The 18,782-nt window shown below is 43.3% G+C and overlaps 1 protein-coding gene and 1 long non-coding RNA gene across 2 annotated transcripts in view; one reads left to right on the forward strand and one right to left on the reverse strand.

The window, feature by feature from the left end:
* The window catches only part of LOC311252696 (voltage-dependent calcium channel subunit alpha-2/delta-1-like), a 92,779-nt gene that overhangs the window by 29,565 nt on the left and 44,432 nt on the right, over window positions 1-18,782 (reverse strand). The window contains exons 7-16 of the mRNA XM_084346115.1: window positions 10,494-10,625; window positions 9,925-9,994; window positions 9,077-9,127; window positions 7,223-7,322; window positions 2,604-2,762; window positions 2,052-2,156; window positions 1,878-1,956; window positions 1,456-1,505; window positions 1,211-1,300; window positions 376-438 (exon numbers count right to left, since the gene is read on the reverse strand). Coding sequence (XP_084202241.1) covers window positions 376-438; window positions 1,211-1,300; window positions 1,456-1,505; window positions 1,878-1,956; window positions 2,052-2,156; window positions 2,604-2,762; window positions 7,223-7,322; window positions 9,077-9,127; window positions 9,925-9,994; window positions 10,494-10,625 — 899 coding nt within the window. The remainder of the gene's footprint in view (window positions 1-375; window positions 439-1,210; window positions 1,301-1,455; window positions 1,506-1,877; window positions 1,957-2,051; window positions 2,157-2,603; window positions 2,763-7,222; window positions 7,323-9,076; window positions 9,128-9,924; window positions 9,995-10,493; window positions 10,626-18,782) is intronic.
* Window positions 9,057-12,957, forward strand: LOC311252698. The gene is made up of 2 exons (XR_014621577.1): window positions 9,057-9,130; window positions 12,525-12,957. It is a non-coding gene; the product is annotated as an uncharacterized lncRNA (long non-coding RNA).

An 18,782-nucleotide genomic window follows, 5' to 3' on the forward strand; every position in this document is an offset into this window, starting at 1 on the left:
TGACGTCCCAGATCCTCTTCCTGTGGGGGCACGTGGGAGAGCTTTGAGGGACCTCAGCGTCAACAAAGGATATAAGGGAGACCCACAAGAAAGAGGGGGATAAAAGTAAAGGATGGGACGATAATTAAGATTATTCATGTCGCCTGTTTATTTTTTTAGTCTGGCAAACATTATGGCGTGTCACGAAAAACCCCAGACCTCAATTCTCACAAGGGGTCAAAGTAAATTTATTCAGTCAGTCAACTGTAAGCTAGATGGATGTAAAAGGCGGCAGGATGAGCCAACAAACTGAGATACAATCGAAGACTAATTACGTGTAATATAAAAAAAGTAAGAGTTATTAAAAGTGTGCCTATTGAATAAATTAGGACCAACCTTTGTGCCCATGCCTGTCTTGTTGAAGACTGGCAGAGTTCCAGTGATCACAAGGCCAAGCTCCTGGAAGACCAAACACACAACACATTGAATAAACACGAGGTCATGGGCAAATCCATCATCTCAAAATAAACGTTCATGGCATAAATTGAGTGATATTACGAGCCAGAGCTAGCTGGTTAGCACGCTAACTTCAGGAGGTATGTCTGCAACACAAATATTGACGTCCTACACATAATGTCAAAACTGTTATTTCCTTACTCTCTGTTGATCATTTTTGTTAATTTTTGAATGTTTTAAACTAAAATTGTTGCATTTTGCACCTTTTAAATGTCCAACACTGAAACCACACACATCTCGTGGGTGTCACTGGGTCATCAGAAAACCGAAAATAAGAAGTTTCCCGTAACAAAAGGCAGAGACATTTCTGAGTTTGACCAGGTCACTACAGTCACAAAAGTTGACAGCGTCTTATCAGTGACAATATCCAAACCATTTGGCTCCGTTTTCGAGACTGCTTCCTTATCTACACTGTCGCCTAAATGTTAATCTTGACAGAATCGTAATCACCACAAAAAAAAAAAACGACTGATGCAACATTTGTTGAAGTAAAGTTAATCTGTCATTTCACAAACACTGCTGGAAGAGAGTTGAAGCTGAGTTTACCGGGATGACAAACAACAAATGCTGCAGATAACTGAACAAGACTTATCTCAAATTCTTCATCTGACACAAAACAGATTTCTTCTCATTCTTGCAGAACTACAAATGCCAGTCTTTTCCCACACTGGTCACATGTCTGTCTTTATATCAATGTGTGTGCAACATAACGTACCAGTGCGTCCAGGTAGACATTGGTCCACTGAACCTGCTTGGCCTTCCTGCTTTCCTTAACCATAGGCCTGCCCAAAACATCCAGGTACTCCTGCAGAGGCAGGAACAGAGGAGGGCTTCAGTTTTAATTTTCTACATGCACATCAGCCATTCCACCACAAGAGGGCAGAACACACGGCTTGTTAAGTAAGCCATGGACAAATAAGCTGAGACGTGGTAGTGCTGTATGGGTGAATTTCAATTTACCTGGGTATTGATCCTGGTGGCACCTATAGATGGGATCTCATAGTAGTACCCTGAGGCAAAGACATATCACAAGGATTTGCAAACAAATAGATAGGATGCCTTTATTGTCACACATTTCTCTCTCTCTCACACACACACACACACACACACACACACCTGTTAATAAAGAACTGGTGACTACAGATAAAGAAATGATGCTGCAGCAGAGCCAAAGTAGTGCGATTAAATTAATTTGATTTATCAGTAATCAGACACAAAAAACATTGATCCCGTTAATCGGAAAAATGCTGAAAATCAGCCTTGATAATCCATCAAGTACCCCAAAAAATGACTTAATTACAGTAATTTAAGTAGCTGTAATCAGTTACTTCCACCCCTGAACGTCAGATATGTGATGTGCTGCCTCGAACGCAACCTTGTACCTTTGTTAGAGCAGGCCATCCACTGTATCGGCCCTTTGTCGTAGTTGTGCTGACCGACTGAAAATGTAAAGATGCGCACCTGCAAAGAAAATAACATCAGTAAACAAACAGAAACACAAAAAAAAAAAAAAAAAAGCAAAGACAGCTGTACTCTGCTCTCTGAATACATCCTACCGCTTGATTAGGATTGTATTGTTTGAAGATCTCCTCTGCCTTCTCCTCTCCCCCGTCAGTGAAGAGCATGATGATCTTGTTACAGTTGGCCCGTGACACGTTCACCTAGGAGACACAGAAGTATTTTGTATTTTAACCACAGTTTTATTTAAGGAGACTGGATAACAACTGGCTGAAGGAGTGGTTGCAAGGGAAACATGAACTCCTGCACTGACACGTAAATCTGTAATGTCCAAAAACATCCAGAAGAGGTCGACACATACTCACTCTTCAGGAGAACACCACTAGGATTGAGTTGTCAGTGTGTTCTCTGCTCCATCATTATTTTCATAATTGAATGAAATTGATAAATAAAATGAACATGAATTATATCAGACTGTTAAATAGGTGTTTCATCAAGCTTCTGGGTCAGTCTGCATATTTTAAGGAGCATTGAACACAACAGATTGACGGCGACATCCTCAACGTTACCATCCCTGCACACACACACACACTCCTACGCCCTTATGTTAGTCAAACGTTCCACCACGCATGCCCACGCCAACACTTTACCGCTGCGAGCTGCTCGAACGCCATCTCAAAGCCGCCTTTGTAGTTGGTGATACCCTTGGCAGTGATTTTATCCACATCTGCCTTCAGCTTCATCTTGTTGCGGACGTTGGCCTGCACCAGGTTCTGAAAGCACGACGCGTGGTTGGCCTTCTCGTTGAACTGGAGGGGAAGAGGGAAGGAGGGATGACGGGAAGTGGAGGGAAGGCACTTGCACATATTTTCTGTTAAATATGTGGCCTGGTTTCCCTTCATTATGGAGTCATGCAGTGTCCCTAAACATATAGGATGCACTTAATAATAAGGTATTTAAAGAGAGAGATTAAATTGATTCCATTTGAGATCACAAAGTAAACAGACTACTTCAACAACACTTTAACTTCTCGGCTTTGCTGATGCAAAACTCTGTCGTGTGTTAAATGAAATCAGTCTTAATCAAATCTGTACAGACCGAAGGGAGCTGTGGGAGCAGAAGGAAGGATTGGCAGGAGAGCAGGTAGGGATGTGAAAACAGTGGCATAAGGAGGTAAAAAAAGAAACAACAGCCAAGCTTGATTATGGAAGAATTATGCCATAGAGACAGAAACCACTGGTAACTGGTTAAGGTACATTTAGACAGCGCTACATTTAAAATATCTTCTGATTAATATCTGTGAATAGTTAATGTGGAGGAACAGATGGATCCCTATTACACACAAATATAATCCTACACACACACACACACACACAGCATCTATGGAGGACTGGGACATGGCTCATTAATACCCAACATCTGTTTTGGCCTTGACTCCAATCATGATCATGTTCAAAACACACACACACAAACACACACACACAAGAGGTGCACAAATATCGCCTTTACCGTGCTGTTAAAATGTCTTGCTCTGTAAATATTCATTTCTGCCCGTACGCATCACTGATCTGTTACACTATTTGTTTGTCTTTAAAGGGCAACTCTGCCAATTTTACACATTAAAGTGTGTTTACAGGTCTTGGCGAGTACTACTGTATATGAGAAAAAGTAGTATAAAGTCCTTTTACTGGCTCTAGAGCAAACTACATGTTATCTAATAAACTACCTCCAGTGATGTCACTGAGAGGCAAAGCTGCATTGTGGGTAATGTAGGCACATTGCATTCCTATAACAGTGTTTAACACTCATTTTGGACAGTTTAACAACAAATGATCACAATGATATCACTTTTTTAAACTCCACGCCTACATTACCCACAATGCAACTCAAACTTATCAGATTACATGCAGCTTCCTCTGGAGCCACAAAAGGCTTTACACTACTTTTTTCTTCACATATGCAGTAGCACTCCCCAAGACCTGTGAACGCACTTCAATGTGTAAAATTGGTGGAGTTACCCTTTAATAGCATTCACTTAGATCTGCATAGGTGCTACATTGGTGAATTGTACCTTTCTGCAGAGATCATCTAAAAGTTTTAAGGGGACTTCTCGAGCTGGAAACAAAGATCTGACATAAAAATGTCAAACACGGGTGACAAAGTGATAGAAGAAGCACCAGAAAGAGACCGAAGCGTCGTCGTCTCTGAGTTCAATGACGAGGGCAACTACAAAGACGAGTCATTTTCAGCTGACAGCCAGTGTTGTCAGCTTATAAAAGACAATCAGCACTTTTAAGTGAGTTTTCAAAGTGTAACAGAGGCAAAGTAGCCCATATTTTCTAGGTGCGGAAGCAAAAGAATAAATGTTTAATTGGAACAGAAATAAAAAAGATCACTGTGGTTAATAATCTCTGTTCAACAAAAAATGATTCATGATAAGAAGAACACAAAATCCAGGATCTAACAAGCAAGGGGCCATGTGTCACCTCTTTGCTATTTTTTCTCTATCTGCATGGGTTTATGTTGTTGGAACGCCAAAGGAGCTCACGATAACCGCTTCCAACTACTCAACATGTTGGCGGACGTTTCAGGGCAAATACTGCCAAGACATTCGTCCTCTAAACAGACGCACGCCTACACACACACACACACACACACACACACACGCTAATATAAACCATGGTGAGTTAGAACTTCATCTAACTCATAAAACACATCTTAAAATATCTCAGACAGTAAAAGCTCAGCGGAGCAGCATACTGTATGTGACATATATATATGTTCTCCATTGGCAAGACATTGCTTATATACATTCACCCTAAAAACACACAAAACCTTGTTATCTTGGAGAGATTTGGCCAGAAATACATGAAGCCACACACAACAAACCCAATCGCTTTAATTACACTATTTGATTCTGAAAGGTCATCACAGATTGAACCTTCGAAAAGCTTCTAAATGCTTCTGGAAGGCCCATAAACTGAGCCGGACGCCATCAATATATTTATTACGCTGCTGCCTGATTTCATTAACTTCAGAAGCCCGATCACTTAGCTGATTTGAAAGCTCCAAACAAAAACATAAACCACCGCTTTATTAAGGAAAGTGAAGGAAAATGTAATTAATGGTTCGTTTGGAAAGTTGGAAGTAATTTATGTTCCCTCCCATTAGGAGGAAGGACAAAAAGGAGGCAAACAAAGATTAAGAAGGAGGTTTCGGAGAGTGCAGGCACATCCACGATCCTGTGCCAAAGAAGCGAGCGACTGGAGCGAGACATTTTTTTGCAGCCAGATACCCACCTGTATGCTAAAGTTTTGAAAACGGGTTACTGTACGAGGCGAAGAGGAAGCTGGTTATGCGCACATAACGTATGTATCGCATGAATGGAGAGGGCGACGCCTGCATTCTTACCCAACGTCATGGAAGTTTTAGAAAGACGAGGCAAGACATACAAGATGACAAAGATAAAAGGGGAGGGAAGCTGTCAATGTCAAAGTCCTCCATTTACGGGAATTGAGCGTCTGCTCCTTCTGGCAGCACGTTATTGTTGTCTGTGATCGCCCGGTTGACCTCTCCTTTTAACAGCAATGGGGGACTTTTAATTCGGTTACACAGAACGAATGTTATTTTGTTCTTGTGCAATCTAATTTCTCAGAGAAGGCACAAATGTTATTTACTGAGAGGGTGATACAAGGACATTCTGGCGGCAGGAGTCATCTCGTTTTCATTACTGTCAGTGTGTTTGAGACTTTTTCTCCTTTGTCCGATCAGATTACAAAAAAATAAATCAAAGTGATGGACCTTCTTGTGTTTTTTTAGATAGCAACATTAACAACATTAACTAACTGGTCTTGCGCCATCTCAGTGCTTGAGAAAAGTCTAGCTGCGCCATTGTGCATCCTTAAGGCCCGCCCATTTTCACTCTGTGGTCCAATAACAGCTGAGCGAACCAGGATGAACCTCAGTCAACTTTGTACGGACACATCACATTGGATGTAGCCACATCTTGGGTTAGCAAATGTTAGCAAAACAATAGTTTAACGTCTGTCATCAGCAATAAATGCATAGAGTAACTGATGCAAAGAAGGGTATAAGGGGACGTAACCACGTAATGTAGTCTTTGCTGTTAGCTTCTTGAAGCTACATTGCCTGACTCCCAGAAACTATCTAATAAAAACTGCGGGACCCTGCTAAATCCAAACAGGACCGGCGTCGCCATTTTTGTTATTGTCAAGTTTGTCCAACCTAGCAACAGTAACTAAGGGGGGCGGGACGTAGGATTGGTCATTCTGATATAGGGGGAAAAACAATCAGGCTTTGTTTTCATGTCTTTAAACCAATCGCAATCATCTTGGGTGGTGCTTTTTATTTTTTTTGTTGCATTATCGTTTTGAAGGTGAGTCCTGGGATAACAATGGCAAACCAGGTTAGTGTTAGTCTAAGTGTTAGGAATAACACCGGAATTCGGCGCCCAATAACAGGCTACACCCAGTAAATAAGACTAGCTATGCCCTCTAAGTGACAGACAGCAGCATTTGGCGTTGGCTCAAAATCAAGTTAGAGTGGCGCCCTACACATTTCAGCCCCGGAGATAATGTCCAGTGTGATTGCCTCTAATATGTCTTCTGGAGTACTCGCAATTTCCTCCAAAACCACTGAAACCAGTATGATTTTTCTTTCCGCAACTAAAGTTGCTCGGAAGCACGACTACGCCCTCGGCAGCCTGCTATTGAGCTTTAAATGATGATGGATGAATATTTCCTCAATCCCCATGTCTGTAACTCCTTCGATGCCTCAGATTCCTCGGGGCTTTTCCATAACATGCCACTGATTCAAAGTGTGGGTCATAAATAAAGCACACAATCATTCGTCAAAGTTATCTCGTGGCACTTCAGGGTTCGCTCAAGCTGTGTCATCTGTTCGCTCTATTAGGCACACATACTTGTATTCAACTGCGATGCTCTTGAGACGTGCACCCCTTCGTAAGCATGAGCGCATCCATGCAGCTACAGTAAAGATTCATCCATGTGCAGTACATTAAGTCACTCAAAAGGTCACTGCCACGTTAAAACGGTGACGCAAACGACAGCCAAGCCACAAATACTGTATGTCCACATTAACATTCAGCAATGTGTGCGCCTGCAAATTCAATACATAAAAACAAATAATGTACGTTGTGATAGAAAGTTGAGTACTTCAACATTCAATTATTATTTTACGTGTTCCTTGCTGGTGATTAAATGAAAGCATGAGCCGTGTGAATACTCACAAAGAGCACGTTCACGAAGTCGTCGTCGGAGAGCGTCTCCAGCATTTTGCCGACGGACTGTCGGATGAGTTTGAGGGTGAGGCCTGACACGCTGCCGCTCCTGCAGTTTCGAACAAAGATACGTTTTACAACAAAAATCAATATCAGCATTAAAAAAAGAAAGAGAGAAGAAACGTCCCCGCTGGTTTAAGTGGACATTAAAATGCAGGGACGAGTCTTACTGAAATTGATCCTCACAGAACAGTGGCACAAAGCTTTTTAACTGCACCTCTGCCTGCTCGCCCCACTTTCCTCTTGTGAAATAATCTGAGCATTTCAGGTGATTTCTGGAGGTTTATGTGCTTTTCAGTTGCCGCCACAGCCAAAGAATGAAATGAATAGATGGATAAATAAACCTTGCCCTTTGATTGTGTACGAGACAACTGGACATTTGGCTCGATCAGTGCGCTGAAGCAAGGGTCAGGCGCAACTGTCACTGCCATCTTTAAAGCCTTCTGCCTGCAGGGCAAAAAGACTATTCGTGAGCTATAAGCAGAGATATCACATGCCATCATCATGTCTCAGCTAATGACCCGTACACAAACTGTGAATGATTGTATAGAATGAATAATAAACTAGAAATGCAAGAGCGCTGAAACGCCCAATGCTAGAAATGCAGAAATTGCCTCAAACTGCTCTACCAAAAGCCAGGATTTGAACTGGTGATCATGCAGTCCAGTGCTTGGGCTTTCAGCACTGTCAATGCTCCTTCAATAGTTTTCTATATTGTACTAAAGACGAGATAACCTAGTGGATCTATAAATATGCCTCTTGCTTGGTTCCTGCAGGTAAAAGAAAAGATAAATGGATGGTGGAGTTCCTTTGATGTTCTTTTCATCCGAGCTTTAAATGTCTAATAAGACCCATCAATCCTCCGCCTGCCAATTACCAGAGCTGTGTTAGGAGTTGACTGCAAGTGGACAAATCTAGTTTTTCATTCATCACAGAGCGTTGTCATTTAGCCCTGCTGCTGTTGCCAAGTGTGCCATTTGTCATGAAACACCACCTGAAAATCCAGACGAATCGCCCTGACACAGCCGAGAAAACACAACACGCGCGATCACGTGTTCGCGTCTGCAGCATGTTTAGTACATATACTATAGCTCCACTGGTTGTGATCATGAAAGCTGTTGAAAGTGAGTATTTAGGATATGACAGGCTTTGGAAACACAGGCAACACTTGTTATTGATATCAATTTATTTCCCTCTTACTACAGACTCATTGACTGTATATAGACTGGCTGCATGACACGAAGCCAAAACATTTCCATCGCCCCCTGGTGGCTGGCTGCAGTATCGGTAATAAATCCTTCCTCCTCCATGTTAGCAGACAGTAAGTGTGCCACACGTAAAATTGCAGGTCAAATAATGTTTTACCAAAGATGGCATCATCATTTAAGGTAGTTCTCGTCGTGCTCATGTACATTCAAGTGTTTATTACTCAGATAAGTTTGGTTTTAAATAGTTTTTGGATATAAAAAGAGGATGTGACGTCATGATTGACAGCTGAGACTGCTGTCATGACAGATATCACTTCAGAATCTTCCCTGAATATCTTGTCTCTTCTAACCCTAAAACCTTTAAGGCGAAAAATCACAAGAAGAAACAACTGGACCGGAACTGATGAAGTGGCCCAATACACTGACTGCTTTTTGTTCATCAGTGTCACACGAGCGCGGAGACAGCTGCGGTGAGCACGTCGCAGCAGCGCCCGGCGGGGTGAGGCCAGTCTCAGAGCTAGCATCGGGGGCCTTCTGGCACGCAAAAGCAAATAAAATCTGACTGTAACAGATGAATCATAGGGTTGTCACTCACGCATCCACCAGGATCAGCATGTCCTTGGGTGACGCTGCCCCCTGAATGTACCTGGTGAGTAATCACAGACACACACACACAAAGGTTGCAGATATTGAGCAGCGTAAAGGATTTACAAGTACGCAGAAGTGGAAGAGCAAACGGCCACAGACACACAGGCAATTAATATAATGTAGGAATCCTTTTTTAATCAAATTCATATAACACAACACAGACACAGAAATGGGCACACATAACAGTTATGAGACTATTTTTCAGTCTCGTTACTCTGATCTCTTGTAGAGCGAGTAAACAAATATCACTTTCTCTCATTTGAATCTAAAATCAATCAGACCTTTGTATTCTTTCATTAGCTCCCGTCTCCAGTTTCTTTAATAAACAAACAGTTGCATATCTTTGTTCAGAGCTTGAGTGCTAAGTAGCTGATGGGGCTTTTGAGGCTAATGAAATGTAATAACACAGTTAAAAGAATCGGTGGCTTCCAGCCAGATTTTAATCATTTTTAGGAGACTAATGAAGCTTTTGTGTTGGTACCCTTTGATCTGCAGTGGCTTAATCATCACAGCGCTCTGATGTGTTTGTTTGAGCCGGTTCGACTTTGTTCACAGTCCTGGATCCGATCGCTTTAAACTGTGCGTGTGTCCAGACGCTCCTGTGTGTAATCGTGTTTGTGCAACATGCAAATACAGTTCTTGCAAACGAATGTTTTGATATCGTAACATTTACACAGGTAGATGGAACGAGCCTCGTGTCTGCCCTCGACAAAACGCTAGAGAGACAACTTACAATGAGATGATTAGAGGCACAGAGACAAGACTGCACCTCCCACAACCAGTGTCCACACTCACCACGGTCGTCTGCGCACGTCGTAGAGGTCGATCTTATGGGGTAAATTGCTCGAGTTGGTCCAAGGGGATGCTAGGATTCGGCAGAAGGGGAAAAAAGAATATTTTTACTTCACTTTATGCTTGTGTTTAAGGCGTTTTGGGAAATATGCTCATGTGTGGTCTGGCTAAGAGTTGGATGAGAAGGTCCATATGGTTCTGATTTTTATTTATAATGCGATTAGCTTAGCATAGCATAAAGTGGAAGCAGCTGGAAACAGCTAGCCTGGCCCTGGCTTCTCACTAATTTACACAAGTCTCATTTGTTTAACTCAACAGTTGGCACTTACTAAGTACTTTTACTCAACTCAATTTTGATACTTAGCACACAGATTTCCCCCCAAAAATGTCGGCCTAGTCCTTTAATGCAATCTTATATAGATGATGGTGATTTGAGACTTTTCTCACAGCTGTTGTGGGTTTTTTTAAGTGCAAAGTCACAAGGAAGAGTTTTAATAAAGTCTGAGCGACAGCAACACACTGTGACAGAAAGTCTGTCGGAGAACCCCCCCATTGGCTACCGGGCTGCTCACCTGGGTAGTACCGAGCCAATCCGGTGGCAGAGCCAAACACCTGCCAGAGGAGTGACGGATCTTCCTCTTTGTTTTTCCGGAAAACATCCTCCAAGGCCTCTGTCCAATTTAGCTCATTCAAAATGATGGTAGCTGGAACACACACACACACACCGAATAAAAGATAAAATGAGTCATACTGTATTTGTAGATCAGTACAAAATCATAAAAATCACACAAGCACAAAATGTCAAGGCTTTTCAAAAATCATTTACTCGGAAAAAAGCTATTGTGAAGAAGGAGAAACCGTGCTTGAAGGTCTAAGACACACACACACACACACACACACACACACACAGATTTGCCAGTATTAGGCTACTGACATTGACGGCTAAGAGGAAGCTTCCTCACTGATATTGAAACTGACGTCAATCTGCTGTGATGAGAAATTTTCCTTTTCTTTTTACTTTTTTGCTCTCCGAACACACGCCGAGATGTACAGAACGAAAGGAGGGAGGCAAAAACAGAATTATTCAATTTGATATTTCTGGAAATAAGACAAAACCATCTAGCGGGAACTCGGGGGACAGACATACAGTAAACGTTTTGTTTACCTGTTTGTCTGCAGGAGCTCTTACTGGCTTAATGCTCCGACAATCTAGTTTGATCGAAAAAGGCAGCGCTCTGCCTGGGAGAGTGGGCTGCATGTCAAAGTGATTGCATGACTCATACTTGCGTGTGTGTGTGTGTGTGTGTGTGTGTGTGTGTGTGTGTGTGTGTGTAGATGCCCCCATCAATTTGTGTGTGTGCTTTTGTGAGAGCAACCAGATTAAACGCACAACAAGCCACAGCGACAAAAAAAACCCGAAACAACCGGGGCGAGGCAGGAGGTCCGGGGGTTTTGCTGAGGAGTCGCATGTGACAGACGACTCGAAGCTGTGTGGCTGAAAGTGAGTTATGGCGAGTTAGTGTGAGGCACCTGTACTCGTAACGCAGTTAGAGAATTAAATTGACAACTCAGCAGGAAGGGGAGAGAGAGAGAAGAGGCAGAAGCAACGCAGAGTGAGAGAGCGAGAGAGAAGAGATTTCATTTAACTCTTGGGTAGTGGCTGCGTTGACCTGAGAAAATCCTCAGTGTTTTGTAATTTGAGTCAGATGAGAACACACAGGCGTCACAAACTGTTGTTAGAGTCACTGTAACTCAGATCTCTATTCACGCTAACATAATTTGGACTTCTCTTTAGCATCACCAGGTGAGTTTTGTCTGTAAACCTACAGCACATAGGCTAAAAACAAGGAATGCATTTATAAATTAATACATTTTTATCAACATTCTGATGAAAAAAACTAAATATACTGTATATACATACGTGTAAATATATGTAAATTTCACTTTTATGTGGACTCTTGATACTTAAGTACCATTATTGCCCAAAAAAGTTACTATTGATATTTAAAAACATTAATATCAGCTATTTTCATATACTTTTCATACATGCTGTGGCAGCTGAGTGCTCAGTGTTTGCTACGAAAGGTTTTCGGCAAAAGAACAACATTTTCAAGTTGTCGAGTGTCGAATGATGACAACCACACACAGCCGCAACACCAGCAAAACCAGAAAGGGTTAGATATATACCATAGAGCCCAGAAAAAAATCCCCTAACCTCCCAACTCCCGGCTCCTTGTAGGATGAAGACTGAGTTTACGCCGGGCCTGTGATGGCTCCCTGTGGTATTGTAGAGGAAAGCGTGTCCCAATGATAAGTGGTGACAATTTGTTCAGGCCTGATCTGTCTGGTCCCCCAGGACAGCCCTTAATGGATTAATCCTGCTGGTTTCCGTGACATCAGTTACAAGAAGTCTCACAGTAACAAGACATCACACAGGAATCATTGGTATTTTTCCCCCCACGCAACTAACAAGGAAAGAGCACATTCAGTATTTCACTGGCTCACCAGCTGCCACCGTGGGAACCCAACGGAGTGACCAAACCATTAGGTGATGGCGAGGAAGGGAGACAAAATAATAAATCTGTTTTTATGTGTTTCCTTAGATGCAGACACACATCACACACCCCCGGATGAAGAGACCAGACATCATCGATGAGCCCTTAGCGACAGTATCAAAGGCGTGGCGAGGCAGCTTCCTCTAATCGCGGCCAAATACGAAAACAAATCACCGTTTCTGTTAACACATCCGTCTCTGTGACGACGTGTCTGTTTAGCTCGAGGTCACCGTGATGAGGGGAATAAATGAGAAGTTTCACCGCAGCGACGCGAGCACCGGTCAGCTCCATTTGTCAGGAGTGTTATCATGGCCGGAGGGACTTTTGGGGGGGTGTGTGTGTGCATATTAAGAGCTACAAACATGGATATATTACCAGCGCTGTGAGGAAAATCTGGATTTCTGTGAAACAGTTTTTCTTCAAGGGTTGTGAAAAATGAAATGATAAATAATAAAGCAATGTCCATGAATTTTTGAATGTTCTACAAATTGGTTTTCTGCTTTGAGATTCTGTTTTCGCTCTGATGAGAGCTGAGAAAAGACGCAACATAATGAGCGAGCAGAGGGAGACAGAAGATGAAATGAAGAAGAGGAGCAAGGAAGCCGCTGCCAGTCGTTTTTACCTAATTCAGCTGGCACTAAACACTTACGTGTAACCTACGTCGGGGTTTCTGCCAGTGTATTGCAAAACCATGTTGTACTGACCCAAGGATGACTCGCCAGGCCCAAGCATTTTGAAAAAATGTGAATTTAAAGGTGCTATTTGTAAAAAAAAAAAAGTTGAGTCTCATTACCAACTCGTTAAAAAATAATAAATAAATGATAATAAAAAGCTGCCACCCAAAAGCGCCTGTTTTTGACGAGTTGGGAGTGAGACTCAAAAATCATTTTTTCTTACAAATAGCACCTTTAAGATTTTAGACAAATTAAAATGTGTTCTACAATTAGCAATACAACTATATATAAAATATAGGAGTGCAGTGTGGCCCCTGAGTTAGAGACAGCTTTGACCCAGGCTCGCCTAAGATGTACTGACTTTAAGGTGGACTGGCCATCTATTCCCATTTTTAGCGACAAGACACTATCAAGACCTTCCGCCTGTGTGGGCCTGTCATGCAACAGCGGTTGCAATTAAGACTTACTGAAGTTGGAGAAAACGCTCTCCAAACTAGCATCCTCGCTAACTGTCACTTGAGCTTAGTACTGTACGTGTCAATTAGCTGACAGGCACCGCTCAGCCCATTCAGAAGTATTTTTAGTAATGACTCATTTCTCACAAACATCCTCAAACTTTTCCTCTTTGTGAATGTTGTATATATTTGGACACTACAATGAAAGCGGATGGCGCCGTACAGCTTATAAGCTTTGAGAGCTTCCTTCATTTTGGAGGACAGAGGTCAACAACAACACATTAATTACTGGATTTGTTGAACTTGACGTGAAGAAATTAGTGTACTTCTGCTTTGCCTCCGGTGGTGAATCCAATTAAACCTGCCATCGTAAAAGGCGGTAAAATATTTAGTCAACAAATTACAAGTATGCGTTTTGTTTGGCACTTCCATTAACCGGTCAAGCCAAGTCGGAAACTGTTTCGTAGATAACTGTTGGTAACAGGTTGGTTTCAGCATTGAGCATTTTACAGCTCAGACGACTGAAATATAATTGTTTCAGTTGATTATAAATTCTGCAAAGATGCCCAGCCCTGCCAGCCTCATAAATCACACTATTCAAATATCACATGGTTAACAAGTGAAGACAAGTGAGATAAAAAAAATGAATGATTCATGGGGTGAGAAGACTTGGGAGCTGAATATGGAAAAAGAAGATACTAAATATTCCCTGTGAGGCATGTAGATGCTTTCAAAAACAAATCAAACAGGATTCTGGCAGTGACTGATGAGGGTGACGGCGGTGGGAGGAGGTGAGGGTGAGGAGGGAAAGCTGCACGGTGCCATGCCAAGTGATGCCCTGCGGTGCTCCCTGTCATCAGCTGGCTGGTGGCGGAAACCGCCTGTGCATTTGAAAGTAATTACACGCTGAGGGATGTAGTGGCGAGAACGTGCAATCATCGTATACCCGATGATACGTCGCCGCTCGCTTCTGATTGTGACGTGAGCGCCGTCGCATCCCGTCGCAGGGCATTCGCTCAGCGCTGACATCCACTTAGCTCCCTTCTCGAGATCATCGGGATAACAAAGACTAGACACATAATTCATCTTTCCACCAACACACAGTTTCTTGTGTCTTGTCAGATGTGTGTGACGCACATCAAGACTCTTTCTTATTGTTTTCCATGAATGCCCACAAGACACGACGCTCTCCTACATCCCAGCATCAACGCGTCTCCAGAAACAATTCAGTCGCGTTCACCCCCAAGATCGCACGACACGTCCACGATGCTACGTCATGCAGCTGGCGCGTGTTGCATTGAAGACTTTGCATCGCAGGGCACCTGGAAATCCTTACATAACACAAATTCTCACCATTCATTTTCCGTAATTTGGATGAGGTGTTGGATGGAGGGATGTGGGCAACAAGAGCACTAAACTCTGCAGAGAGAGCTGAGGGTGACAGGGCTTCACAAGAGTGAGGTGAGCTTCAGCTGAGCTGTGGATCTGCTGCACACAACGCTGTTTTACTGTGCTTGCTGCACCCAGCTAATCCTGACCGGCATGGACTCAATCCAAACATGATCTATTCAGGCGTGATGCTACAATCGGTGGTATAATCTGCCTGAAAAACCAAGATGAGGTCCCTGCCTTCACAAACACACAAGGGGGCAGAAGAGTTAAAGATGACAGGAGAGGAGGAAAGATGGAAAAGTGTTGCCGACTGTGCTCCAAGAGTCGCTAGAAGTGTTCAGATGATCTTTTTAAGCCATATACTGTGAAATGGTGATGAAGTCTTTAGCCAAATAATCATAAGCTCACAACAGGGACAGCACTTATTTGAAGTAAAAAAAAAACAAAGCTACAAACGGAGTCAGAAGATCAAACGTACTACTTAAATATTAACAAGATCAGACAAACTATTTACATATTTATGATCCGTGGAGCACCCTGATTCAGAGAGGAAGAGTGAGAGAGAGGCTCAAACAAACTATTAACATATTTACAGGCTCCGTTACAGGGAAAAGTTTCAGAGCGGGAGCGTCACGTAACCATGGGAAGTCACTACGACTGAACTCACACGCCGGCGGTGAGTCGTGTCCTCCCCCACACGCCACACCTACTGACAGCCTGCACACGGCGCAGGAGGGGGAGAGACCCCTGCTCTCTGCTCTCTCTCTCTCTCTGATTACTCTGAGCAGCGTGCATGGGAATGACTTACAAAATCATATATGTGAATATATTTGTTGACTTTTTGCTGATGGTCAGAATAAGTCGCCGTATTTGTCGCTGCTGAGAGGGCCCCAAAAGTCGCTGAATCTAGTTGCAGTCAGTAGCATATCGGCTCTTTATTAGTCACTTCCAAGCACATATCAATGCCTTATTCTTCATCATCATACTCTACAACTGCTGGGCTATTAACTAATAACTTCATAACTTCCTTTTTACTGTTTATTCATAGTGAGTACACAAATTAGGGTCTTAAAATGCTCTGCTCGTGCTCAGTATGGGCCTGTTAAGGTGATAGTACCATAAGAATAATTATTTCCCTTGATGATACTTGAATGTGGTCTATAACCCGACCAGATGGATTGTTTGACAAGGTGGTTTGTTTCACAGAGCCATCTGCCGCTACAAACTGTTTGAAAAAGAGCCGGCGCTTTCAGAAACTCCCAAGACGAACTATCTGCCTATCAAAGGCAAACTGTAACCAGTCAGATCAAGAGGAGCCCACTGGTACTGTAAATCAAACTTTTGTCAAAGCCAGTGGGGATAACGTCTCTCCAAAGAGAGAAGCCTTCAGTGTTGAATAAACTCTCCTGTAAGCGATGCTAGCAGCAGTGCTAACCTCTTGAGAAGCCGCCATTGTTGTTGTCACTTTGCTTGCTCTTGCGAGAGGTGGTGTAGTATCTGTAATACTGTAATACGACAATGGTGGGACGAAACTTTGTTTTCGTGCCATACCGCCTGACTATAGAGCTCAGTTCATCCTCAGCAATCCGACATAAAAAAATAGTTTCAGTCATATGACTTATTCGGCCCAGATGAGTCAGAATCCAGCTGATTGACAGGCATTATGAATAACTGTAACCACGAAAAAAAACCAGTCAATCTTCTCACTGATGGTGTTGTTTGCTTATAGGTCATTTAGAGTCATCAGCATTCAAATGGTAGTAATGTACCCTAATGTAAAATGTTGCCTCAGTAAATGCTGAGTGTAGTTAGAAGTATGTGTGACAACAACACACTCGCAGCAGCCACGGCTAGAGGCACCCAGCACTCACACGTACTTAAGTACCATGATTATTTGTGTAGCATGACAAAGCTGTCGAGGTCATGAACGTGAGAAAAGCCCTTTTGGTAATCTCAAGTGCAATTACACCCATAATACACACACTGATGGCCGTCCAACTATACAGTACGTGACACTGGGGAAATCTTTTTCATTACTTTCATAGAAGTTTTATGGGTAGGTAAAGTCATTTTGTCTGGAAACCGTCTGGCATGGAGGGGAATCCAAATGCGACTCCCAATCACCTGATTAGAACATTCTGGGAAGGCGTCCAACCTGTCGTAAGGACACAGGTCGCAGACATAATGATGGCGAGAGAGGGGGTAGGAAGAGGGAAGGAAGGGCGAATGGGGATGAAGACGCTTCAGAGTTTGGCAGCCAGCGCCGTAAACGAAATCGGACGTGTATCAAGTGGCACAAGAGTGCAAAAAGAAGGGAAAAAAATCAATTTATACGCTGTGAGCTTTGCCACAGGGACCGTGACTTCACCACAAACACGCTCACATACACAGTGTCACAGTATCTCAGCACGTCACAGTGTGTGTGTGTCTCGGGCTGACAGGTGCCACACAGAGTTGATGCAAACGGGCATCAGATGAGCCTCGGATCTCCTGCCAAGGCCGCGACGCTCTCCTCTCATCTCCTCTCATCGCGTCCACGCCAATCTGCCTAATGAGCGAGGAAGACACGCACACACAGGGACGGGATCCATATACAGTACAGTAGGTGCATGCGATGTGACACGCACGCATGACGGCCCTCACACCCCGAGTGTTTCTTCCTCCATCTATCGCGGCTCTCACACAGATAAAACACTGACTCATCTCTGGCGTGCATGCACACACACACACAAACAGGATAATGAATCCCAGTCTGACCACCCACACTGGATCTGCAGGGAGAATAGATTCCAATCAGCAGGACTAATGCGGGGGAGAGAGACAGTAGCACATTTGTCTTCACACACCCCGCTATTAATATGCCTAATAAAGTGGAGCAAGGGATGAGGGCTGGGTGGAGTGAAGGGGTAGATGTGGAGGCAAAGACGGAGGCAAATATGATAGAATAAGTAGGGAAGAAGGGACGGTTAAGGAGAAATAGGGAAAAAAAGAGGAGGTGGACTGGATGATAGGGGGTGGGGGTGGCGGAGAAAGTCCACAGCAATCAAAGAAGAAGAGGTGGATGACACATCTCTCCTTCAGCATCAGTACAACCCACAAGGACGCCAGCATTGTCCAAACAAAGTCCCCCTAATTAAGTTACCAATCTTTCCTCCACACAACAAGATAAAACACCAGGGCGTGTCTCAGCATGTGTGTCTCCACACACACACACACACACACACACATATATTTGAATACACATCGCCATGGCAACGCTGACAGTGCCGGCCAGCCGGAGTGGCATCGATGTGGCAGCCCGTCCTTGGAGAAACAGAGAGAGAGAGAGAGCAGGAGAGTGGGAACACCAGCCTAGCTTTGCCACTTGCCTAATTAGAGCCCCGCCCGGAGTCCGCGCTCCTCCACCTGTCTGAGGCCAAACACCCTGCGAGCTAGAATGCCGCAAATACGGAGTATTAAGTAGTTGGTTTTGAAAAAAGAAAAGAAAAATTGGGCTTTGAGATACCTGCCACCTGACAACAAATCAACAGCATCAATATCATTCAAGATAATTACAAACAAAACAATCCTCATCAAGACTTAGATTAATATAAAGTATGCAACTGGACCCAAGAGGCAATTAGCTTTGCTTAGCTTAGCTTAGCTTAACCTCGCTTAACTCTTGTTTATTTCTGCGCAAGACATCTGCCGGTTGGTTCTAGCTTCTAAAAAGGTTTGTGAGCCAACAGGATGTCAACGTGTTTTGGTCAGCATCAACAGTCTGCAGCTGGGCCCATAAGGCAATT

The sequence above is a fragment of the Pagrus pagrus genome (assembly GCF_965226575.1).
Source record: "Pagrus pagrus genome assembly, chromosome: 23".
NCBI lineage: Eukaryota > Metazoa > Chordata > Actinopteri > Spariformes > Sparidae > Pagrus > Pagrus pagrus.